This window comes from Syngnathoides biaculeatus, chromosome 8 (assembly GCF_019802595.1).
Source record: "Syngnathoides biaculeatus isolate LvHL_M chromosome 8, ASM1980259v1, whole genome shotgun sequence".
NCBI lineage: Eukaryota > Metazoa > Chordata > Actinopteri > Syngnathiformes > Syngnathidae > Syngnathoides > Syngnathoides biaculeatus.
Genome location: NC_084647.1, coordinates 4,596,774 through 4,622,413, shown reverse-complemented (window position 1 = coordinate 4,622,413; position 25,640 = coordinate 4,596,774). Strand labels below are relative to the sequence as shown.

The window sequence follows — 25,640 nt, the reverse complement described above, 5'->3', positions numbered from 1 at the left end:
TAGCTAAGGTAACTCGGTAAACTGAAGCGACCTGATCTGTTATTTTGGAATACTTTCTGGCTCTAAAAATTGCGACATTTTAATGTAACGTACTCTAACTCACTATTGGTTTTAATGTCCAGTCTCTGCCTTTTAGAATGAGTATATAACAAAACAAAGAACACTTGGTTCTTTTCTCAACCCAATCACTTTTCTTTTTCTTTTTGTTGTTGTTCTTGTCGTTGTCCTGTCCAGCTGTTGGGTCAAGTAGAATGGCAAGCAGAATTTTATGCCGGAACAGTTTGATTGTGACAGTGGTGTTTTTAAGTTTGAGGAACAATTTAAGTTTGGACAAAATTTTGAATAGAGAATCACATAATGTCCATAGATAATGTTAATGATAACTTTTCCAATAAGAATCTCAAAAGTATTCCTGTAGACATCATTGCCTCCCATCTAATAAGAGGTCTGTCAGCGTTCTTTTCATCATCGTCGTTTGTCAGTCACTTTCACGTTCACTTTTTTCAGATTTGTGCTAACTTAACTGTTTAGCAACGCTCCTTCATTTAATCAACAACAAAATTAGCAGTCACAGTAAACAAAATAAATAAAAATAAAGCAATAACAGTTACTTGTACTTAAAATGCACAAGCAGACACACAAATAGCCATGTGGTTCCTTTGAAAGTGGTACGTGATTGGCCAACTGTTGTACACATATGTATTTTATTAATTTTCAGTTCTAAGGACCAGGGTTAAAAACCTGGCCCCACAATTGTGGAGAATGCATGTTCTCCTGTGCTTGCATGGGTTTTCTTCTTTCCACATCCCAAAATCGTGCATGGTAGACTGATTGAAGACTCTAAATTGACCATAGGTCTGAATGTGAGTGTGAATGGTTGTTTGTTTATATGTGCCCTGAGATTGGCCAACGATCAGTTAAGGGTGTAGCCTGCCTTTCGCACGAAGATAGTTGCGATAAGCACTAGTGGTCTCATGGCCTTAGTGAGGATAAGCGGTACAGAAAGTGGGTGGCTGGCTCGATGGATGGATATTCCATCCATCCATTTTCTTCACCACTTATCCTCACGAGGGTCACGGGGAGTGCTGGAGCATATCCCAGCTGTCAACGAGCAGGAGGCAGAGTACACCCTGAACTGGTTGCCAGACTATCGCAGGGCACATAGAGACAGACAACAGTTGCACTCACAATCACAAACCTACTGGCAATTTAGAGTGTCCAATTAACTTTGCATGTTTTTGGAATGTGGGAGGAAACTGGAGTGCCCGGAGAAAACCCACACAGGCACAGGAAGAACATCCAAACTCCGCACAGGCGGGTCCAGGATTGAACCCGGGTCCTCAGAACTGTGAGGCCAATGCTTTACCAGCTGAACCACTGTTCCGCTGGATGGATATTATTGTTTATATTTATATGATGTGAAAAACGTTTTTCCTCCTTGCAAGGAAGACCCCTGCATGCAATCACTGAACTCAGGGACTACTACTAAAATAACCAGTTTAACACTAGAACAATGGCCTAACAAAATAAGGCTCCAATCACGTAAAGTAAGTCACTAATCTACATGTACAGTGAGAAGAATCCATCCATTCTATCACTTGTTTGTGTAAGCAACTTGTTTATGAAAACGGTGAATTATTTATTGTAATTTGCTTTCAACTTTTTTCCCCTTTTTGAGCCTTACATAATCACTGTAACTGCTGACTTATCTCTATTGGAGAACGTCACAACCATAGGGACTGCACTGTATAAAAATGAACACCAGTCGTGCAAAAAGTACACCACAAGTGGAGCACGCAGGGTCTTGATGCTGTGACCAGATACAAAACTAAAGTCATGAATACCATTCAACACCAGCAGAACAAGACAGGTAAATCATTTGCTTAATTAATTCATCAACAAATTGAAAAGATTTATTTAGTTACTTGTTTATATTTTTAATGCTTTCCTACAGCACTTACAATAAAACAGTCAAAGAAGAACTGTAACCATTTCACAGATGTGCATGGTCTGCCTTGCATAGAAAATATTGTGTCCACAGTGGATGAGAATCCTCATCCAATCCAAACAACCATCAAGGGCAAATTCCCACAATGGATCAACGGCAGTTTCTTGAGGAATGGCCCTGGGAAGTTTGAAGTTGGAAACCAGAAGTAAGTCGTGAAAAATAAATCCTCAGAATGTCATGAAGAACCCATTTTCCAAGGCTTTACTGTCTTCTTCCTCAGGTTTAACCATTGGTTTGATGGCATGGCTCTACTTCACCAGTTCAAAATTTCCAAAGGACAGGTGACTTACAAAAGTCGCTTCCTCTCCAGTGACAGTTACCAGGCCAACAATGAAAACAACCGCATTGCTGTTTCTGAATTTGGAACCATCACTGTGCCAGACCCGTGTAAAAACTTTTTTCAACGCTTCCTCTCAAGATTTGAATTACCAAGTGAGTACTTTGTCTAACAGCAAAAGAGAAGTTTATTCAAAACTGTTTGACAAACCTACATAAAGAGTTTAGTTTTAAAATATCGATTATGAATTTAACAAAACATCTAACATCTCCTCTAGAGCCCACAGATAATGCCAATGTGAGCATTGTGACCTACAAAGGTGATTACTATGTAAGCACTGAAACAAATATGATGCACAAGATAGACCCTGAGACACTGGAGACGATGAAAAAGGTAAAAATGAGTGGTTTTACCAACCGAAAATGTAAATAAATATTTCTTAGAAGGCTAAACTGTGGATTGTGGCTCATATCATTTCTGCATAATAGTTGGTGCAAGGCATGAAAAATGCACAGAGAAATCGTTCATTGATTCTGACAGCCTACTCCACTGTAAAAAAGTACAAGGGCCATATTGAAAATAAAAATAATATCATAGGTATTAGGTCAGAAAATTCTGATAATAAAGCAGTATTTTTGAGAATACATTTTAAATGTTATGGGAGAAAATTAGTTATTTCATAAGAACTAAAAGTTATTAGATCGAGAAATTTGCAACAGTATCTGAAGGAACATCAAATTTTAGGGGGTTAAATTTGTAATATTATGAGAAGGAATTTCACCAAAATCATGTTTTAATTAAGATTTTGACATGATAGTTTAATCAAATATATTTTTATTAGAATACTGTTGTAATATTAGAAGAAAAAAAATCATACTATTAAACCCCTGCATGAGCAATCATCGTGTTGTGGTGGAGGGGTTCGTGTCCAAATGATGCTAGGAGCTAAGTTGACTGGGGTTTAAAGCCCCTGGTAGGGTCACTCATGGGAAACACGTCCTGGGTGAGGCACCAGACAAGGCATGGCTCAAATGAGCACCTATGATGAATAACAAATTGTCTCCAGTTCCCCTTGCTGGAACGTTGGTCACCGGGGCCCGAATCTGAAGCTAGACCTGGAACTGGGGCACGTGGCTGGGCCTGCCCTCATGAAGCCCCACTGAGTACAGCCCAAAGAGGCAAACTGGGTTCCATTTCCCAGGGGCTCACTACCTTGGTGGTATGATCCCTGATCTACAGAGGCTGGCTCTCGGGAGAGAGATGCTAAGCAGGTGTGGGTATACTTAATCCCTGCCGACTTGGTGCCTTGAACGTTGGCATTCACCACCGTGGCTGAAGAAGTAGCCTCCCTCCACATTCAGGTATGGGGACAGGTCCCGGCTGCTATTTGGCCCTCTGCTACAAACAGCAGCACTGAGTACCCAGCCTTCCTGGAGTCCTTGGAGAGGGTACTGGAAAGCACTCCCGGTGGGGATTTCCTTGATCTGCTGGGTAATTTCAATGCTCGTATCGGTAAAGACAGTGAAACCTGAAGGGGTGCGATTGGTAGGAAGCCCTCCAAGCAAAATCTGACTGGTGTTCTCTTATTGAACTTTTTAACTCATCGTGAATTGTCCATAATGAAGACAATTTTCAGACATGAGGGTATCCATATGTGCACTTAACACCAAAACAATGACAACAATGATCAGCTTTCTGTTCAGGTCATTGGACTTGCAGCTGCGCATCTTGGACTCTCGGGTGAATTGAGAGATGGAGCTGTCAACAGAGTATTACCTGGTTATGAGTTTGCTCAAATGATGAGGGAAGATGCCGCTCTGACTTGGTAGACTCAAATGTACTGTGAGGGTCTACCGCGTCCCTAGGAAGGCGGGGGACATTAAATCCAAGTGGACCACGTTGTGTGCCTCCATTGTTGAGGTAACTGAGCTGAGCTGTACCTGTAAGGTTGCCTATACCTGAAGCTGTTGGTGAACACCAGCAGCAAAGGATGATGTCGAACAGAAGAAGTAGTCCTATCATGCCTTTTTGGCCTGTAGGGTGCTTGAGGCAGCTGATCGGTACTGGCTGTCCAAGCGGAATACAACTTTGGTGGTCACTGAGGCAAAAACATTGGAGGAGTTACAAGAGTTGATGGAAAACAACTTATGGACAGCGTTGAAGAAATTCTGGTCCATCGAGCCTCTCAGGAGGAGAAACCAGGGCAACATTAATATTATGTTTAGTGGGACAGTGCACTGCTGACCTCAACTTGGGAAGTTGTGAGTTAGAGACCCAAATAGAGTACTTCAAAGACCTACTAAATTCTACTGACACACCTTTCCATGAGGAAGTAGTTTGGAGATTCTGAAGTGGGTTCATCTTCCGCTGGGGATGAGATCACTGAGATGGTCAAAATGCTCCTAAATGGCAGGAAACAATGGGTGGATGAGATCCACCCTGAGCTTTTCGAGGCTCTGTATGTTGTGAGGCTGTTCTGGTTTACTTTCCTCTGCAACATCTTCAGTAAAGTGCCTGTAGATTGGCAGACCGGGGTCGTGGTGACACTTTTTAAAAAGGGAGACCAGAGGGTGTGTTCCAACTATAGGAGGATCACACTCCTCAGTTTCCCTGGTAAGGTCTAATAAGGGGTTCTGGGAGGGAGGGTTTGTCCGGAAATTTAGTCTCAGATTCAGAGGACCAGAGTGATTTTTCTCCTGGTCGTGGAACTATGGTTTAGCTCTACAACCTCAGCAGGACGCTCAAGGTTGTATGGGAGTTTCCCCAGCCAGTCTACACTACATCTGTTTCGTAGACTTAGAGAAGGTGTTTGACCTTATCCCTTGGGGAGTCCTGTGGAGACAGCTCCAAGAGTTGGATTAATTTCCAGTGAGCGTTTGACTCCACCAACACTGTCTTTTGTCAACACTTCTGTTCATTACTTTTAGTGTCAGAAATTATCAGCACAGCAAGGGTCTTGGGGGGTTTCTTAGAAGGTAAACGCGAACAGGTGGACACAGCTAAGAAAACAAATACACGAGACATGGAAAACATGGAACACAGGAAAACATCAAACAAAACAAACCCAACTAAAATGTAGACCATGACAGCCAGGAGAAGATGGACCACCTACAGAGATGTGGATGATCAAAAAGAGAAGATTTAAGAAACTGGTGAAGATCCAGAAAGACTGGAATGACGCACTAGTTACAGCTTCAAAAACCACCACAATCAAACTCATCCAGTAGATGGGCTATAAATGTTGGGTTCCTCGAGCCATGCTACTTTTGAGCGTGAACTAACTTAGGAAGCATCACAACTGGGCCAAAGAGAAGAAGGGTTGAACTTTTGGCCAGTGGTCCGAGGTCCTCTTTTCCAATTAAAGTAAAGTGTGGCTAGCATTCGGGAATTAAAGTCCAAGTGTTTGAAGGAAGACGAGTGATGAATAGAACCCTAGCTGCTTGAGGTCCAGCATAAAATATCCACAGGCAGTCAGGATTTGGGGTGCAATGTCTAGTGCAGGTGTTGGTAAATCCAAGGCCACCTCAACAGTCTTATTAATGTATGTATGTCTTAAGAAAGAGGTTAGTGGTCTAGTAGACTTGCGTATAGGTTATTGTGGACTTTTTGAAACATTATATGAATGATATTCTTTATTCTCATAATTTGGATTTTTTTCTCATTAGTGTGGCCCAAATATACAAAATTCTTAGCTGCAAAAACTCTTTAAAAATAAATTATGTTCATCATCATAAACTAAACTCAGTCAGATCTCAGAGTATCTATAGTCCAAGGTTTACTTGTGAACTTATATTTAACCATTAACCTCGGTCAATCTAACAATGCATGCTTAACAAAGGTTTTTAAAGTTATTTTTTCCCCCCCGTTGACTCTATCAATTAGATGAACTGGAGCAATTTTATTGCTGTTAATAATGCCACTGCACACCCTCACATTGATCTTGATGGAACAACATATAATATGGGGAACTCATACTCCCTTAAAGGTACAGTACTGTATTTTCGTTGTTAAGATAAAGACTGGTTTGCTACTGGATGGGCCTTCTGTATTTGTCCTGTAAAGTAAACCAGAAACTGTTTGTATATGCACTTTCAGGATCATATTACAACATTATCCAAGTGCCTCAAACAAAAAACAACAACGAAGAAACACTTGAGGGAGCCAAGGTGCTTTGCTCTATTCCCTCAACTGACAGTGCCAAACCCTCCTACTATCACAGTTTTGGTAAGCAAAAGATCAACAAAGTCCAGTGCTGTAAAACACTTCAAAACAATATCTAGCCCTGCTGGTACATAAACAACACAACATTCATTCATTCATTCATTCATTCATTCATTCATTCATTCATTCATTCATTCATTCATTCATTCACTCACTCATTCGTTTGTTCGTTCGTTCGTCGTTCGTTCGTTCGTTCATTCATTCATTCATTCATTCATTCATTCATTCATTCATTTTCCATAGCGCTTATTCTCAATAGGGCTGTGGGCATGCTGGAGTCTATCCCAGCTCTCTAGGGTACACTCTGAAATGGTCTCCAGACAATCACAAGGCACAAATAAACAAAACAAACAAACCTACAGGCAATTTAGACTCTTCAATTAACCTACCATACATGTGGAAGGAAACCGAAATACCCGCAGAAACCCACACAGGTCTATGGAGAACATCTAAACTCCACAGAGGCAGGCCTCAATTTGAACCCAGGTCCCCAGAACTTTATATGTGCCCTGCGACTGCCTGGCAACCAATTCAGGGTGTAGTCCGGCATTAGCCCAAAGTCAGCAGGGATAACCACCAGCACTCTGCGACCCTAACCAGAATAAATAGTGTTGAAAATGGATGGATGGACAATCTTTGTGTAACCTGGTGTAGCAATGTCTGAGAACTACGTGGTGTTCATTGAGCAACCCATCAAGATGGACCTATTGAAGATTATAACAGGCAAGTTAACAGGAAAGAGCATTAGTGACAGCTTCTTCTGGGACCCCACCCTCAAAACAATCTTCCATCTGATTCACAAAAAAACTGGGAAGGTGAGGTTGAATTAAGAAAAATTCAGTCTTTTCAAACTGCATACTCAACCACGCTAAATTCCTTGTTAAATCCAGGTGAGTTCCCTAAAGTACCTTGCTCAGCCATTATCAACCTTCCACCAAATCAACGCCTTTGAGGATGATGGTTATTTAATCATAGATTTATGTGCATCAGATGATGGTCAGGCAATTTCAAACTACAATGTCCAGAACCTTCGAAAGTCTGGAGAAGCTCTTGATGAGGTGAGCAGGTGAAAAAAAGCAACATGATACTTAGCTAAACAACATCTATCCAACAGCTGGATAGTGACATAACTATTTCTTCACAGGTGTATAATACTCTGTGTAGAGTCTTTCCACGTCGCTTTGTTCTACCTCTGAATGTTGATGATAAGACACCCTTCCACAAGAACTTGAACAGCTTGCCCAACAGCTTGGCCACTTCATTCAGGACTGGCAATAACAAGGTAGACTACTTTCACAACCATTTCACAAGATGAAAAAAAAATTGGTAAAATTAGTACTGCTTATGTGCAGAGGTGGGCCGGTGCCCCCATCACACTGAACCTGGACCCCCACACTTGACCCCCCACAACCATCCCTTACACTAATAATGCAGTACTGTACTGTTGTAGGATACATTGTTACATTATGCCAATGTGATGGCAGCATAACGTGCTATCTTGAAATACTCAGTCCATGGTCAGGATTTAGAATATCATGAATTTATTGAATACAATACAAAATAGAATTAATAAATACCATAAATAAATAAATACAGTGAAGCTATTTTGACAATATACAGTAGTGTGTGGGTGTGCATGTCGCTAAAACTGTGCTGTCTGACAAAACCGCTGACCCCAGCTTACCTCCACCCTTAGTCAAATTTTTCTAAAGCCACCACTGGTTGTGTGAGATGTCTAACGGTGCACTTTACTATTGCATGATCTCACTTTTTGCCATTTTTTTGACAATCTCTAGAAAAAAAAGATACCACATTATTTTAACATTCAGCTTTATCAATCAAGTCTTTTATATTTGTCCAGATACTCTGCACCCATGAGGATCTCCATGGAGAAGACCTTCATGAATACGGTGGTCTTGAGTTTCCGCAAATCAACTATGGCAAGTACAACACCCGGCCCTACCGCTACTTCTATGGCTGCGGCTTCAGACACCTTGTAGGGGACACGTTGATCAAGATGGACCTTCGGGGTAAATGCATGAAGGTGTGTGAACTTTTGCTCTCACTCAGTCTTTCACAAACAGTATCATGGCAAAAATGAAAATTGAAATTTAAGCTTTAGATAATAATCAACAGTTACAATCAAGAGCAAAATTCCTGCATCTGGTTTTTACAGTTCATACTTTTCCTCTATTTTTTCCTCAAAGGTCTGGGAACAACCTGGTCTATATCCCTCAGAGCCTGTCTTTGTACCCTCTCCTGATGCCACAGAAGAGGATGATGGTGTTATTTTGTCTGTGGTCATCACCCCAAACAAGGTTGGTCCAGTTTAAGAAAACTTTGTGGGAGAAAACATCCATCAGTTTTAAACGATATCACCTAAAAATCTAGTACTAAGCTCACTTTACTTTGACTGCACTTAAAGCATGGGTGGCCAACCCGCGGCTCTCGAGCCAGATGCAGCTCTTTAGCACCTTTCATGCAGCTCTCATGAAGCCACAAAAGCATATTGAACTTCGCTTTTTTTATGTGTGTACGTGCCCGCTTTGCTGGAGTTCATTACAATAGGTGTGCGCATGTTTTGCTTGCGTTTATCATGGTTGTTTTGTGACAACAAGCTCAGTGGGTGTGGGCGTGTGCGTAGATGGCTGAGTGAGATGGGACTGTGGAGGTGTGTGCAGTGGGAGGTGAGAAGGGAAAAAAAGAAACATGACGGCAACCAGGGAAGAGTCCCAGGCCAATAAAGCCATTCGTGCAGCAAGTCAGTGCTTTGTGGCTTGAATGCCTTCCTGCTATTCACCTTAGCTGTGCAACGACAGAAGGGAGTTAACCTGGAGGAAGATAACCGCGGCCCCAGAGAAGATATCTCCCCTGCATCCTGCCCACAGTCAGGTGACCGTACCAGGAAAGGTTTACACAGTATTGTCCCGAAATTGCCATGGGCATTGAAGGAAAATAGCTCAACATTTCCCAGATGCGTTGTGATCTTTTCAGAACATAATTTGTTAATTTTGCTTTCAAACTGGAAGGCAAAAATGCACCGTTAAACAAAAATATGTGACTAAACAGAACGCTTTTACCAGAGCCGGAGAGCGCTTTTTTTTTTAGGGCAATGGCAAGCCACCTGCCTATTGTGTCAGACTTCTATCGCATTTTACACCTTCAAATCTTCACTTCAGATTAATCCATGCTTACATCGACCTGGAATTTCCAGAAGGCACTGAAATTCGTGGCCACAAGTTAGTCACTTTGAAAAATGAGACAGAAAAGCAGATGCAATTTGTTTTTTAAATATTGAAACGGCGGCACAGCGGGTCAGCTGGAAAGCGTTGGCCTTACAGTTCTGAGGACCTGGGTTCAATCCTCTCCCTGTATGGAATTTGCATGGTCTCCTTGTGCCTGCATGGGTTTTTCCTGGCACTCTGTTTTCCTCCCACATCCCAAAACATGCAATGTTATTTGGACACTCTAAATTGCCCCAAGGTGTGATTGTGACTGTGGCTGTTTGTCTCGATGAGCCCTGTGATTGGCTGGCAACCACTTCAGGGTGTACCTTGCCTCCTACCTGTTGACAGCTGGGATGTGGATGGATGGATGGATGGATGGATGGATGGATGGATGGATGGATGGATGGATGGATGGATGGATTAAATAATGAAACATCCAGAGACTAACGCTTCCATCGTGTCAACTGGCTTTCAACATTGCAAGGGCCAAAAAGCCATACAATGAGGAATTTATTGGGGAAAAAAAGCCTCAATGACGTGGTTGAAATCTTGTGTACTGAAAACAACAATCTTAAACAAATGGTCTCAGACCTTCAACTGTCCCGCCACACTGAACAGAGAATATCGGACATTTGCATGGCTGCTGATTCAGTTACACTCATGTGAGCATTTTAGTGTTGCACTAGGTGACAGTTGTGACATACATGACAAGGCTGAGTTGAACTGGTAGTTTGTCTGTGTGAAAGAGCACACAATTTTATTTTTTATTACTTACTGGCCTGTGGTCCTAGGATGAAGGGAAAAGTTTATAAGTGGTGAGGCCGTCCATGATGTAGGAATTAGAGAAAGTGGCACTGAAGAAACAACAGGAAGCAGAACTGGAGGTGGCAGAAATGAAGATGTTCAGGTTCTCGCTCTGAGTGAGCAGGTTGGATAGGATTAGAAATGAGCTGATTAGAGGGACAGCCAAAGTTGGATGTTTTGGAGACAAGGTCCGAGAGAGCAGACTTCGATGGTTTGGACATGTGCAAAGGCGAGAGAGTGAGTATATTGGTAGAAGGGTGCTGAGGGTGGACCTGACAGGAAAACGAGCGAGAGGAAGACCAAAGAAAAGGTTGATGGATATTGTGAGGGAAGACATGAGGACAGTGGGTTTTAGAGAGGAAGATCCACAAGATAGGCTTAGATGGAAAAAGTTGACACGCTGTGACGGGACAAGCCGAAAGAAAGAAGAAGAGGAGGAGGTCTTGGTACTCTGTAGGAGTCGATTTTTCACATCATGTTGGTGTGTGACATTTACAATAAATCTGGCAGACCAAAGGTATGTGTGATGAGGCAATGATACTGACGTACATAATGTGGCTCTTTGCTGTAACGTAGTAAAAAATGTCGATTGGCTGGCAACCAGTTCAGGGTGTACCCTGCCTCCTGCCCATTAACTGCTGGGATAGGCTCCAGCACTCCTCAAGAACCTTGTGAGGATAATTGACAAAAAGAAAATGGATGGATGGAGTAAAAAATGTGGTTCTTGGTCTCTGACTGGTTGGCAACCCCTGTAGTGGAGATTTGCATCTCAAAATGTGCAAATGTTAAATGGTGGCTTTATACAAAAACTCTTTCCAAAAACACTCTCAATATATTTTGATTTTTCTGAGGAAAAATGTAAGAACCCAGATTTGCACATTTTACAGAGAATTTTTACCCTCTTTAACCAATTTAGACGAAATATGTTCAGCTTTGACTAATCAACAGAACGTGTACACAATGAATGGCATTGCACACAGATGAATCGAGTAATTATTTAATCCTGCTTTCTTGTCATTTTGGAACTGAAATCTTGAAGTGCATTCAGTCCAATTGCTTTTCATAATCAGTATGCTGCAAGAAATATGACAGTGTACACATACAATATTACATTGAAATGTAATACAGCATTGAGTTAATGTAATAACATTAATTTTAAAAGTTTTGAGATACACATCCTGACACAAAATTTGCTTTCTGGAAGTCTGCAAATCAAAGACTACTCGATGTTATTGGTAATTGTATTCGTTTTTTTTTTTTTTTTTTTCCTCCCAGGACAAGAATACTTTCCTTTTGGCTTTGGATGCCAAGACATTCCAAGAAGTGGGCAGGGCTGAGGTGCCAGTTAATATCCCATATGGCTTCCATGGAACATTCAATGCCACAGCAAGGCCATTTGATGGTTAATCATACTTCATATTTCACTAAAAACTATATAAGACCAAATCTAAATATAAAACATAGTATGTTAATATTATGTTAGAATGTGTGAATGCTTGTTTGTACTGCATGTGCCTTGGGACTGACTGGTGACCAGTTGAGGGTGTACCCCTCTTGCCCAAAGTCAGCTGTACACACTCAACCTCACTTGCAACTCTGTTGTGGCAAAGTGTGACAGAAATTAACCGTTTTTCGCCATATAGGTAATATTATATCTTGATTCTCGACAAATTCTTGTTTGTCAATTTGTATTGACGTACTTGTTTTTTTGTTTTAATAAACTAATTAATTTATCACTTAAGTGGACAGTATTTATTCTGGGTTTTAGCCAAACAAGCATGCATGCTCATAAAATGTCACTTCAGTACAAAGTCTGACAATCACACTTTGCCTCAAATAGTTTGTCTCCATCTTGTGGTAATATCTTTAGAATTAATATAAGCAACATATTGTATTTAACATTTCACCAAGAAAATTCAAAGACTAAAACTAAGTAAATGTTCTAAATTAACTGGGTTAGCTTCAAACATAGGTCATTCAAAACACAATTAATATTACAATCATAGCAGTCACGCTTTTCTTATGATTCCAAATGGCAGTGCAAAAAGAACACACACACACACACACACATTTCATTTAATCTTTTCCAATTACCATGTAAAACCAAACAAGCGTAACAGCAATTATAGTCACAAAAATATCATATATTGTATTTTGGTAATATGTATACTGCCATGTGAATTTCAGGAGTGAATTAAGATTCTCCACGAAGTTTAGAGGGAACACAAAATGACTTATTTCACAGTACAATGAAAACTCTTAAGTACATAGTTCATGCAGCAAAAACAACATTACAATTTATCAGAAATCTGAACCAATGTTTGCTTGAGGTGATTCTTCTTATCTTTCAGGACAGATTCAAGATTTTGAGCTTCCTGGAGAAGGCTCTCCAGCTCCTTCCTTTGAGCTGTATCCACTGCTGCTCTCTCACTGAAATAAGCCATAAAAATTACTATAACGTAATATTACTAGGTAAACCAGGGTTGGTCAAAATCAGTTTTGCTGTAGGCATCATTGTAGTTATGGTTTCCTTCAGAGGCCCATTATGAGTCTGGAACCATATAAATGTACAACCCCAATTCAAATGAAGTTTGGACATTGTTTTAAACAAAAATAAAAACACACTACATTTCCATTTAAGTTGGACTTACGGATGTAGCGGTGAACTGTAATTACTGACATTGATTTTCTGAAGTTGCCCTGCGATTGGCTGGTAACCAATTTAGGGTGTACCCTGGCTCCTGGCCGATGACAGCTGGGATTGGCTTCAGCACTCCCGTGACCCTCGTGAGGATAAGCGGCTCAGAAAATGGATGGATGGATGGATTTTCTGAAGTGTTCCTGAGCCCATGTGATGATACCCTGTGCACATTGACGTGTGGCGCCCGAGGAATTGAAGTTCACGGGCATTCAATATTGGCTTTGTCTTTCTCTGAATCTTTTGATGATATTGTGGACAGTAGATGATGAAATCCCTAAAATCCTTGCAATTGTATGTTGGGGAACATTGTCCCCAGCATTTTTGGAACATGTTTCAGCCATACAATTGTAAGTTAATGATTATTTGCAAAAAACAAAGTTCATCAATGTGAACATGAAATATCTGGTCTTGGGGGTACATTTAATTAAAAATAGGTTGAATGTGATTTGCAAATCAATGTTTTTATTTATGTTCAACAACGTCCCAGATTCTTTGGTATTTGAGGTTGTACAATTGTGTCATCATATCAATACATATACATAACAACTTCAATCTTTTTATGCCCTAGTTTTGAAAAAAAAAAGTGTTTGCTGAACATTTGAGACATTTTTCAAAAATCCACTTGTTTTTCCTACAGTTGAAAATTACTTGATTGTTTAAAAAAAAGGTTATTGCTGACCTTGTAATTCTTAAGTATGTGTAATTGTGATTGTGTTTGACATGATGTTGATATGAACTCGGAAGAAGGCACCAGAATTATGATGACATTGTTTTAGCCTGTGCTATTTAAGCTAAGCGCCACTTGTCATTAGTAACTAGCTGTTACTATTCAAATAAAAGGAACGGGCTAAACAGATCAAGTTGGATGGAAAGATGGAAAAATCATCTATACTAGGAAATGTTAGTGTGGTGTGATAGCTCACAAGGTGTGTCCCTGGAAATTGTCCAGTTTGACTTAATTGTTCTGAACATGATTATTTATCAATCGAAATAATGAGTGTCTTTGTTTAGCTATATATGCCACTGACTTATAGTGATGTGCTCTGCGATTGGCTGGCGACCAGTTCAGGGTGTACCCTGCCTTTCGCCAGAAGATAGCTGGGATAGGCTCCAGCACGTCCGCGACCCTTGTTAGGATAAATGGTACAGAAAAAGGATGGACCTAAAGGGAAACTCAGAGTGGACTTTTAGTGATAGGCAGAAAAAATATATGCCGTTCCACAAGATGGCAGAATGTTCATAAATATGGCAAAGTGTATCGCCACCTGTTGTCAAAGTAAAATACAGTATGCGCCTTGACTCTATTTAGGTTGGGAAACACTGATAACATGATGCCTCTCAGACAAAGAGCAAAATTATTAAAACCCCACTGGAGGGAGGGAAAAAAAACCAACTACATCCACATGCAACAAAATCCAACCTAAAACCCTTTACCTACATGAAAATGTCTGAAATGGCCTTTTAGCCAATCAGACGTTTGGTGAAGGAACAGCAACCATTTGGTTGTGCTTTGGTTGAGATTAACATATTCATTATATGTACTCTGAAGTCGTCATAAATCTAGGGACAGTTTGGAAATTGTAAAACAGCAGAATTCAAACTTGAAATTGAGATGTTTGAATGAGACCTACGATAACATATCTGCAAACTTTGCAAAAAGCATGCTGATCTCTCGACCTGCACCTGTAACAAGAAAGCCAGAATGGGTAATTAATGACAATAAAAGAATGATGCAGCGAATATATTTGTGAAGTTGTACATTATGTTTTTGTTTGGAGTGGTTTATCACTTTATTAGTCTGATGACACTAACATTTTGCATCTTTTATTCTACAACTGTTTATTGGAGGATGTTATCATCCTAGGTCAAGTTATCTGATTATTCTGGTATCCTCCAATGGATTGTACAACTTGCTTACCTGCAGCTGTCATTTCAAATGAATCCACTGAATTTGAGGTTTTGGAATGACGTTTCTTCTTCATTTGTGATGATTTCTCTGGATTTTCAAAAGCATGTTCCATCTGTTTCGAATGGAAGAAAGACTGTTTTCCAAATAAAGTTTCAAACCTTCAATTTCATCAATCCAATTTAGCAGCTCCACGTACTTGCAGGAATTTCGTATATTCAGAGTCTGCACTGTGTTTTATTCCCTTTGGTGGCATCTTACTGTGAGTTAACGAGAATACATGAAGTGGTTTTATATTCATAATACCACAACGTTACTTGTCAAACCAGAAACTAAACCTCATTCCATCACAGTGATTAATTGGTATACTATGTAGCACTTGTATAACGCCACTTACTTCGCGTCATATAGTATAAGGTAATGTAAGTAAGTATTGTAATGATATCCAGTGTATCGTTATTTAGCCATTTATAGAGCCAACTGTTGGCAACACATTTAACACACATAAGATGCTGTTTTAATTGTAGCTTATTTGCTTCTAGCTAGCACCTTTAAACTCAATTTTCTTAGTTACAAAACCTCTTCAGATTTTTTTTGCGGTAGGAACTGTGTAAATATCTCCTGAGAGAAAGTAACATCCTCGTGAATTCAGCTGCTTTGTGTTATCATGCCATCCTTTTAAAAAAAAGGGTCGATTTTTTTTTTTTTTTTTACTTAAATCGAAAGTTGGATCCGCTCGTCTTCTGCGTGTTGCCTTCAAAGTACCTCGGAATTCCAATATTGTCACACGAGTGTCAAAACAACAACGATACATACTGCATTCACACTAGTATTCCTGGGTACATGAGTCACACGACACTAATTGTAATAATGGACCATCGTGAATTTATCATGAAGCCTACTGTGAGGAGTTCGTGAAAATAGGAAGAATTTCATATGTGGGTGCCCAGATAATTAGGTACCAAAGCCCAAACCACAGGCACATAATGTCGTGTCGTGTAAAGAGAGAACAAGTCTGTGGGGGCCTGATTGAATGTATTTCACTCAATGAAATGTAATGTTTTTTCTTTTTTAAAAATTAGATTGACTAGATTTTGTTTTACATATTCTATTTTTCTCATTTTTTTAAACATAAAACTAGCCTTAAAATTACAGACCACTCATGTCTTTCTCAATGGGTGAACTTAAAAAAATCAGCGAGGGATTAAATAATTAAGTCCTCCGTATTTCTTATTTCAATCTCACCTATTCGCTATAGCATAACATTTGCAAATGGCACAATTCTCTGTTTCCAGATGTTACACACTGTAAAGAGCATATGAAAGCATGTGAAAAGGTCCTTACCTGTGTTGATTTGCAGTTGAGAAACCAATGTGGATATTCAAATGCCTCCATTTTATATTTTTTGTCAAGGTTTAGTTTCGAATGAATGAAACCTAATTAACTTTGAAATTGAATCTGTATTTATATACAAGGACTGCTGTGGAATGATTAAAAATGTTTATTTTGACGAAAAGATCTTGTAATTTTTGGTCATTTATTCTTTGACAAAAGAGAAAAGTCAAAAGGAGCATAATCTGAAAATCATGCTGTCGTGAATAGACTGAGGCTAGTGAATCGTCAACTCTGATCGTCACGATCGGTACCGGACAATAATTAGCATTTTATAGTGATCAGGTGAATGGCTTTAATGTCATAATTTGGGAATCCCTTATTCATGTTGGATACTTGTCGAGTTTTGTCTCCATCTGGTCCTGTCAGCCCAATTCCTCTGATCAACCAATCACCTTCCTCGAGCCTCCTGTGTCTTGTCTAGGTGTGCCTCATTGTCTCGTCAGTTTGTTTGTACTTTGTTCCTGGATTTCTTTTTGTCTGTGTTGGGTCACTGTCATGTTGTCATTTCCATGTCGCGTTTCTTGAATTTCCTTGTAATTCTATTACTTGCCCGTGACCCTCATGAGGATAAGAAAATGGATGGATGAATTTCTGTTACGTGGAATCTTGCATTTTATGTTAGTATTTTGATTCTTCAATCAAGTTTGTTTGCCTTTTGTTCCCCTCCACACCACCACCACAAAAAAGCCACAACCTTGGCATGATGTTAACTGTGCTGTAATAGTAGTATGTCTACTTTGTCTGAAGAATGTCCTTTTTAAAGTCTTACTATTAAAACCGCTGATAGCTGGACATATTTATTTGTTAATCAATATCAGATCATCTTTCACTACTGAAAATTCCTGAAATGTAACGTAATACAACATAAGAAAGCTAATGTGTAAGACAAATATACTTCACAGCCATGTAATAAGATTATAATGTCTAACTAATGGCCAAGTTGACACCAAAATATAAAGCACGGATTTAAAGCACAGTTCTTGCAAATTAGTTTCTGATTACAATAGTTAAAATGTCCAATCATCAAAAATAAAAAAAAAAGCTGTATGTTTAATGCAAAAAAAATAAAACATTTCTGTCTCCGCTGACAACATGACATGTTCATGGCACAGGTCACTTAAAAATGCAGACTTGTGGAACTGTTCTCATGACAGCAAGGCTCAGAGATGGATTGTCCTTGCATTGAAAATTATTATTAGCCATCCATCCATTTTTTTTTTTTGTATTGCTAATCCTCACTCAGGTCGTGGGCATGCGGGCATGCTGGAGCCTCAGCTATCTTCGGGGGAGAGGCGGGGTACACGCTGAACTGGTTGCCAGCCAATCGCAAGCCATATAGAAAAAATCATTTACAGTCACATTCATACCTACGGGCAATTTATACTCCTCGTTCAACCTACTATGCATCTTTTGGGGGTGTGGGAAACTGTAATGATTGGGGAAAACTCACGCAGGCACAGGGGAGAACCTGCTAACTCTACACAGGCGAGGCCGGGATTTTAACGCTGGTCCTCAGAACTCTGAGGCAGGTGTGCTAACCAGTTGTTCACTCTGCCACCCACTGTTATCATGATTTTATTTCTAGTAAAGCTTCAGGGTGATGCACAAAAAGCAAAACCAAATGATGACAAAGGATTGACCGTTGATTATTTAGCATATTTCCAAGACATTGAACATAAAGAGCAATGTTGAGTGAGACAATATCTACCTTCTCAGGTGATGTGTAGTATACTGTACTGTTTTGTATAGAATCCTACAATGTTCATTAGTGATGTAGTGTCTTATGCTTGTACAGGAAGGTGGTAGGATGCATGCCTCTTTCATTTGCCAATTGCAGCATTCAGGTAAACAAAGACAAAGTGTCAAAAGACACTTATTTACAGAAAATATAGGCTCCAGGATGCCCTTCACCTTAATGAGGACATGTAGCAAAGACAATGGATGGATTATTATTCACATTTGGTGATATGGTGTTTGTTTATTGCAAATTCTGATTAGGCATTTATGCACTGTCTTACTAGATTGGATTTAGTATGTGTGAAGGGGGTGCAATCATCAGATGCCTTTTACAGCCTGATGGTAAAATATGCCATGCTAAATATACATTTGTTCGCCATCGTCCATTTATCCGAATGCAACGTTAGTCTGCAAAAGCTTAACAAGTAATAATTAAAGAAAAAGTGTGGTCCCTGGTTTATAATGTTAGCCTCTTCTTATGTAGTAATACATCTTTTGTTTTCCATAAGAAATTTAGCTTTGACCAAGGCCTCTGTACGAGTACGTGTGTTCTTCCAAATTCCCATAGCTATAAATGCAACACTGGGCTGATCGCAGCCTGTAGAAGGAGTCCTTGGCGCTTAGCTAACCTGAAAGGCAAATATACACAAACATGGCGTTAGCGCAAGCAGGCAGAATGGTGCGTCCTCTTCGGCGTTCCTTTTCCATCATTGTATTATGGCTTGTAGGGATATATTCGTCGACACTTCATCTTTATAACGAGGAGGGTTACAGAGCACCGCAACACAGAGGATATTTTACGATAGACGCATATAAGGATTTACCAGACGTAGATGGAGGGGGCAACGGGACTCCAGCTCTGCGACTGGCCACTCTTGGTGCTGCTGAAGGCGGATCGGTTCACGGCGCCCTTCTGCCAAAGAGAAGCCGGCGGGGCACAGGCGAATCTACCATGCCCAAGGTGTACGGCCAGGTACTGAGATGCATCCCAGTTGTGATTTTAGAGTAACACCTTTGACATTGAAACCTATCTTTCATACTAGATTCGTAGTTTGCAAGCTTAAAAAAAGCGTACGGTCGTTTGCTTAGACTACATTTACCGCATACAGAAGTAAATGGAAATGTTATCAGACAAGGACGCAAAACGACACACTTAAAACTCATTCACTGCCAATCCTCCAGGTTAACATGGATGCAGTTTTTTAATTCAGCAGACGTCAATGGCAGTGAATGTTTTTCAAGATGCGTTCACCTGCTTTTTTTTTTTTTTTAATGTCACCGTGCTCAAATGTCTGTCAACTGTTAGCCTGCTTTACCTAGGCACTTGTCTAACTAGCTCCAAAAGCAGATAAGCAACAACTGGGAAAATTTCTGACAATAGCAATGAATTAATAATCACTTGCCATGTAAAGGGGCTGACAATCATTTTGAATACGTTTTCATGCTTAAAGGGCAAAATGACTGTCACTAAATACCTGTAACAACATAAATTGAAGACTTCCAACAAACAAGGAAATTATCTGCTATCTTTAGACGTTTTTCTTTTAACGGTATTGGACAGAAATATATTTATGTCATGACTGAAGATGTTCTGAAGAGTTTGTATTGACTGTTGCTTTACCTGACAGGTGATGAGGTAAAAAAATGCAAAGACAATTTAAACAAAGAGACCAGAAATGAAATAATTGTAATTTATAGCTATCAACTATAATTCCAATGCTAATTCCTTCAATTCATCATCTATCCATCCAGCCAATACCACCTCACGCATTTCCTTCTTGCCTTTGAGAAAAAAAAAAAAAAAACATTAAAACTGTCAGTCGTGACAGTAGAATATAATGAAAATGGTCAAAACTCATCCCTCTCTGCCCCCAAGTTATGCCTTTAATTATATTCATGAAAAGTAACACAGGAACAGTCCATTAGAAACTATACATTCTAGACAGAAGTCGTGACTGAATGGTGCAGGGGTGAGCACCCTGTCAGGATTTTTACCGTGTTATGGCAAAGAGCCACATCATATAGATGAACATCATTACCTCCTTACACACATACTTTTGCTCACCCAAATTTGTTGTAAAAGTCACACATCAACATTCTAGCAAGAAAAATCCACTCCCACGGAGTACCAAGACCACATGCCAGTCATTTTCAGAAAAATTTGTGCGCTTTCTCACACAGACAAACTACCAGTTCAACCGAGTTTTGTTTTTAATGGCACAATTCTCATCAAATGCAACACTAAAATACTCACATGATTGGAGGTCTGAGTACAACTGTGAATCAGCAGCCACGCTAATGTCCAATATTCACTGTTCAGGAGTGTGCCGGGACAGTGACATCACTGAGGATTTGTTTAATAAATTACCCTTCAACGTTTGGTTTGTTGGCCCTTGCAATGTTCCAAGCCACTTGATATGATGCAACCATTTGCATCCCGCTTGCAACTACCGTAATGACGAGCACGCACATAAACAGAACTTCGATACGCTTTCACCCCTTCACGAAAGCCGCACGGGAGGAGGCAAAGAGCCGCAGGTTGGCCACCCCTGTAATAGTGTCAAATATTGGCTGGGTACATGAAGCAACGATCCTAGTGAGGATAAGCGGCACAGAAAATGGATGGATGGATGGCTCTTATGGAATTATATTTTAAAATATTTGCCATTTATGGCTGTCTCAGCCAAAAAGGTTCCCGACCGCTGTTCTAGATCATTATATTTTAAATAGTCCAAATTCTTTAAATTCATATAGATGATCAGCTTACAATGGGAGAGGAAGTTCATCTTTTAGCAGTACATGTGATGGTAATATGAGGAAGTTTTTGTTCTTTGGTTTGTGACTTGGCATTTATTTAGAAACATCCTTATACGCCTGTCCGCATTGTTATTTAACAACCACTCCCAAGCCTCCTGGTATTTTGCTTTTGTTTACCTAAGGCACAGCTGTGATGGTTATGGTGTTATAAGAATCTAAAGTAGCCTACTGTTCCAGGTTGAGATAATTTTCTGCTAAGGAAGTTGTTAAACGTGACAGAACAGCTCTGGGAACTTTCTTGGCTCAAAACACACAAAGTATAAATGTACTCAATAGTTGGTACAGGTTTTATGGCCATTAATCAACCCTAGAAAAAGTCATCATGAGTTTCTTATGTAATTTGTCATTGTTTGCCTGTAATGTTTAAAAGCATTCAATATTTAATGGGTTGACCAGCACAAGGTCTATCTGCTCAAATTTTGCGGTATCATCACAGGCTACAGATTCAAACAATATGTACAGGATGAATAAGACTGACCTGGTCCTTGAGTTAACACACAGCAGAGATAAAGGTCTCATTGGCATCCATCACCAATTCAATACATGCTGTTGTCTCATGCCGACCATCACGTCCTTGTGTGTGATCTGTGCACTAACTGCAAACTGGATAAATAAGCTATCGAGTGTGTGGCTAGAATCAGGTTTCCTCAGTATAAAAATGGCTGATAACGAAGCTTCTTTTTAAATAGCTGTTCTGATGTTGCTATTTCTCTCCCTACAACATTAGGACTACTTTTGTGTGGAAGTTGGCGGGCTTTGTAATTAAAAGAGCCATTGACTGTTGATCCAACATTTTATACAATATATAAACACTTTAAATGGAGTATATTGGAGTACTCAAGTGCTCTTGGATCATGCTGCAGGCCAACGATCCAACAAGTCCACCTCTGACTAGAAAAACCTTTGCGTATAGAAACGGTTAACAACAATGAAATTTTCAAAACGTGTTTTTCTCTTTTTCCCTAGCTGGAATTTGCTGTATTTCTCTTCTGCTACCAAACCTGCTTTGAAACCTTTTTTTTGTTCCACAGCAGGTTTTTTTTCCTTGCATGAATTTCCCAAAAAATACTACCTGTAAAAAGAAAAAAAAATCCTTACAGATGTGAAAAAAGTGTTTCTGATTAGGAAAAAAAAGACCATTTTTGTCAAGATGTACTGTATATCATCATAATCCTTTATATATTAACATTTTAAATGTTCAAAACTTTAACATCATAACATCTATTGGACTGCACGCCTCAACTAGTAACTGGTAACTGTTCAAAGAATAACATCACAACTGACTGTCCTTTTGTAAACCCTAACCTGTCATGGACTTTATACTGCACAAGCACGAGAAAACATCTGCGAAAAAAAACTCAGTCTTTTCAAATAAACTCTAATTCATCACTTAATCAAGTAGACCTACATGCTCATTTGTGAAATTCAGTGAAGGTAAATGTCATGGTTTTAGCCTTCATGGCGTCTTCTGAGATGGTCTCATTAGTCTTCATTTATCTTTCACATGATGACTTCAGAAATCTGTAGGAATTAGTCACTGAGTCGAGTCAATTAACAAATAGCGCGTAAAATAAAAATGAATTCCGACGCGATTTTTCTTTCTTTTTTTTTTGCATTTGAATCGCAGTGAATCAAAGAAAAACATACTACTGCACTTACCATAATTTATTGTATATAATGTACACTCTCCCCACCACAGAAACGTCAGAATTCAATGGTGTGCATTATACATAGCTACAGGGGAAAATGAAAAAAAATTTTACAAACCTTTTTGAGGTTATGAAAAATTGGGACGCGTTCATTTCAGTATGCCACTGCCACTTGTAGGCAATGAAAAAGGTGTAGCCTACACTTTCATTCGAGTATGACTGGGGTACCTATGACTGCATAATATGGGCACTTGTGCTCATATGTTTATTGTCTCTGGGAGAATTTGTGAAATACTTTTTTTTTTAAATATGACTGAACAACAACTATAATAAATTTATTTATGGTTATATTTTGTTTGACGAATATGCTTTTCTGAAATGCTTCATAGTTTATTTTGAATCCTAATAAAATAAAATTTTGTGGACGGTGGAAATGTTTTGCCCGGCCCTTTGCGTTTCCTTTATATCATTTTACCCGTCTAACAAATTCTGCTAGTGTAAAAAAATATATCAGCGCATTTGTTTTCTCATTTACTAAATAAAAGTAGAGCTGTGAATAAAAAAAAAAAAATAGCAAGTTAAGAAAGACAAAGTATTACGTGTTCAAACAAAGTGCTTAACTTCAGAATAATTATTAAATAAAAAAATAACAAAATACAGTGGAACCTCTGCGTTTTTTTTACCCTAAAAATCTACATTAAAAATGCCTCGGTTTTCAATCCAATAGAGCTTGTGAACCTACGTCAGCTATGTCACGTGACTGGCCATATTAAAGGTCTGCCAAAGTATTCTTCAATGCTAAGTCGGTTTGAGACTGCCTGAAAATATGTCTGACAGAACGACGCCCAGAGTTTTGTCCGAAACCGTTAAACATTTAGAAGTTGATAGTAAACGAAGGCGCGTGGAAAAATGAGAGACACTTGGCATAGAGGATCCATATTTAATGCCGAAGTCGATGTTTTCGCTGATAAGAAAGTGGACTGTTAACCCCCTTCCACTTGTCTTGGATAACACTATCTACACATTTATCTGATGAGTAAGATGTCGAGATTTACACAGAAGAGTTTGAATGCGTATAAAAGTGTGGACAAATATAAACACTTTGTTGCTGGATCTGTTTTCAATCAAGAATAAATCCTGCATAATGATGGAGCCACTCAGATTTTTTCAATACAAATACCAATCTTTAAATAAATGACCCCTAGTTTTACATAAACTCGCATTCATTAACGATGATGGGAAAAAAAACCAAAAGACAGCAAGTCGGCTCCTCCTTACACGAAGCATTTTGCGGCCCCACGTTAAACTTCAGTAAACCTCTCCATGACAGATGTTTTTTTTTTTTTAAATATGCATTGTTCTCAAATGAGTCCAATGCGTGTTTAAAAAGAGAAAATAAACTGTTAGGATAGGCTTCAGCCCCCATACACCATGCGTGTTGCAGCTACACGCTAACCTACTTAAACATCAATTTGACCGATGGTTTATTTTCTTTTCTGAAATACGCATTGGCTTCATTTGAGAACAATGCATATTAAAAAAAAAAAAAGTCTGTCGGGGACAGGTTTACCGAAGTTTAACGTGTGACCGCAACATGCTTCCAACTATGTTGAAGATGACTCAGTCTTTTTTTTTTTCAACATATTGTTCTCAAATGAGCCAACTTGCCATTATAAATACGTCTTGGGAATTTGAGATTGAGAATAATTCCTACCTGAAATGAATTGATCGCTACACAGTCATATGTATTTGGTTGGGCACCATCCATCACATTTAATTGCCGAAATCCATCGAGCTTTTCTCGTCTTTTCAGCTGGTATTCCAAAGAATGATCTCTTTGAATATCTGTCTCGTCTGTTGTAACAACCAACAGCACAACAAGTCTCTGGCATTGTGTATATTGTGCTCCAGTTCAATGTCCCCCACACTGTCGAGCAGCTCTTTTTGATTGGCAATATGGCGCCGTGAAAATGGTGACGTCACGTGCACGAGCTCTATTCTCGGTGTCTGAACACCCGAGTAAAGCCGAATGCTTGTCGAGGAGGGTGCAGAGTCATGCTGACCAATGCTGAACGCACACAAGGCTTTTTCCGAGACAAGCCTCTGCCCACTTCGAGTTAGTCAGGCAGTGAACACGGAGATTTGCAACTGCATTTCAAGATTTCTTTTCGATATTTTTCCAGTAATTTCTTAGCCATGGGCCCAAAGAAAGATTGGCGCTTACATCAGAAAGGAAAAGGGATGTTGTGCAAACACAAGTGGATTTAAGGAAGGAGATTATTGGCAAGTACGAAAATTGGGTGCATGTTACGGATCTTGCTAACAAGTATGGTCTGGCTAAATTGACTGTTTCTACTATCGTCAAGCATAAAGGTGCGATAGAGGCAGCTACTCTGTGATTAGCATTATAAAGCAAAGGCCACAGATAATCCAGAACTGTTTTAAAGTTACCAATAACACAGTTAACACTCGGGAATTTTGGAAAGATCGGTCTTCCATTTTGTATCGTGTCAATATCATAGACAGCGCTTGGAGTCAAATAACTCACCGGACCTTCAATTCGGCATGGAGACAACCTTGGCCACAGTGTGTACCACAATTGACTTTGAGGGATTTCAGTCTGAGACAGATCCAGCCACTGGTGTCACTAAATTGCTCTCATTGACAACATTGTGTCCTTGGAAAAAACTACGGCACTTGAGGTGGAGAATGAAGACATCGAGGATCTAGTGGAGGGCCATTCAGCCGGGTTAACAACTGAAGAGCTGTTGCACCTACAAAATGAGCAGCAATGGTGGAAGATATATTGTCCGAAGAGGGAAGGAAGGAAGTTAAGAGTTCTGCTATAAAAGAAGTGTGCTCTAAGTGGGCTTGGAGGTGAAAATAGTATCAGATCGA

The 25,640-nt window shown here is 39.5% G+C and overlaps 3 protein-coding genes across 3 annotated transcripts in view; 2 read left to right on the top strand and 1 right to left on the bottom strand.

Moving 5' to 3' along the window:
• The first annotated feature begins 1,852 nt into the window (after positions 1–1,852).
• Positions 1,853–11,993, top strand: bco2b (beta-carotene oxygenase 2b). Its single transcript, XM_061826562.1, has 12 exons — positions 1,853–1,870; positions 1,955–2,153; positions 2,229–2,440; positions 2,563–2,678; positions 6,168–6,270; positions 6,381–6,509; positions 7,161–7,321; positions 7,397–7,564; positions 7,651–7,788; positions 8,368–8,550; positions 8,714–8,824; positions 11,813–11,993. The coding sequence occupies exons 3-12, from the start codon at positions 2,251–2,253 to the stop codon at positions 11,942–11,944; spliced, it is 1,431 nt and encodes a 476-aa protein (XP_061682546.1). The 5' UTR covers positions 1,853–1,870; positions 1,955–2,153; positions 2,229–2,250; the 3' UTR covers positions 11,945–11,993.
• A 376-nt stretch (positions 11,994–12,369) lies between these two features.
• The window catches only part of LOC133504920 (uncharacterized), a 33,132-nt gene continuing 19,861 nt past the window's right edge, over positions 12,370–25,640 (bottom strand). Inside the window, exons 3-7 of the mRNA XM_061827665.1 lie at positions 19,101–19,223; positions 15,344–15,404; positions 15,157–15,259; positions 14,870–14,921; positions 12,370–12,967 (exon numbers count right to left, since the gene is read on the bottom strand). Coding sequence (XP_061683649.1) covers positions 12,829–12,967; positions 14,870–14,921; positions 15,157–15,259; positions 15,344–15,404; positions 19,101–19,223 — 478 coding nt within the window. The 3' untranslated portion in view covers positions 12,370–12,828. The remainder of the gene's footprint in view (positions 12,968–14,869; positions 14,922–15,156; positions 15,260–15,343; positions 15,405–19,100; positions 19,224–25,640) is intronic.
• sorl1 (sortilin-related receptor, L(DLR class) A repeats containing) overlaps positions 18,895–25,640 on the top strand; it is a 131,968-nt gene continuing 125,222 nt past the window's right edge. Inside the window, exon 1 of the mRNA XM_061826560.1 lies at positions 18,895–19,249. Within this exon, the coding sequence (XP_061682544.1) occupies positions 18,929–19,249 (321 nt within the window). The 5' untranslated portion in view covers positions 18,895–18,928. The remainder of the gene's footprint in view (positions 19,250–25,640) is intronic.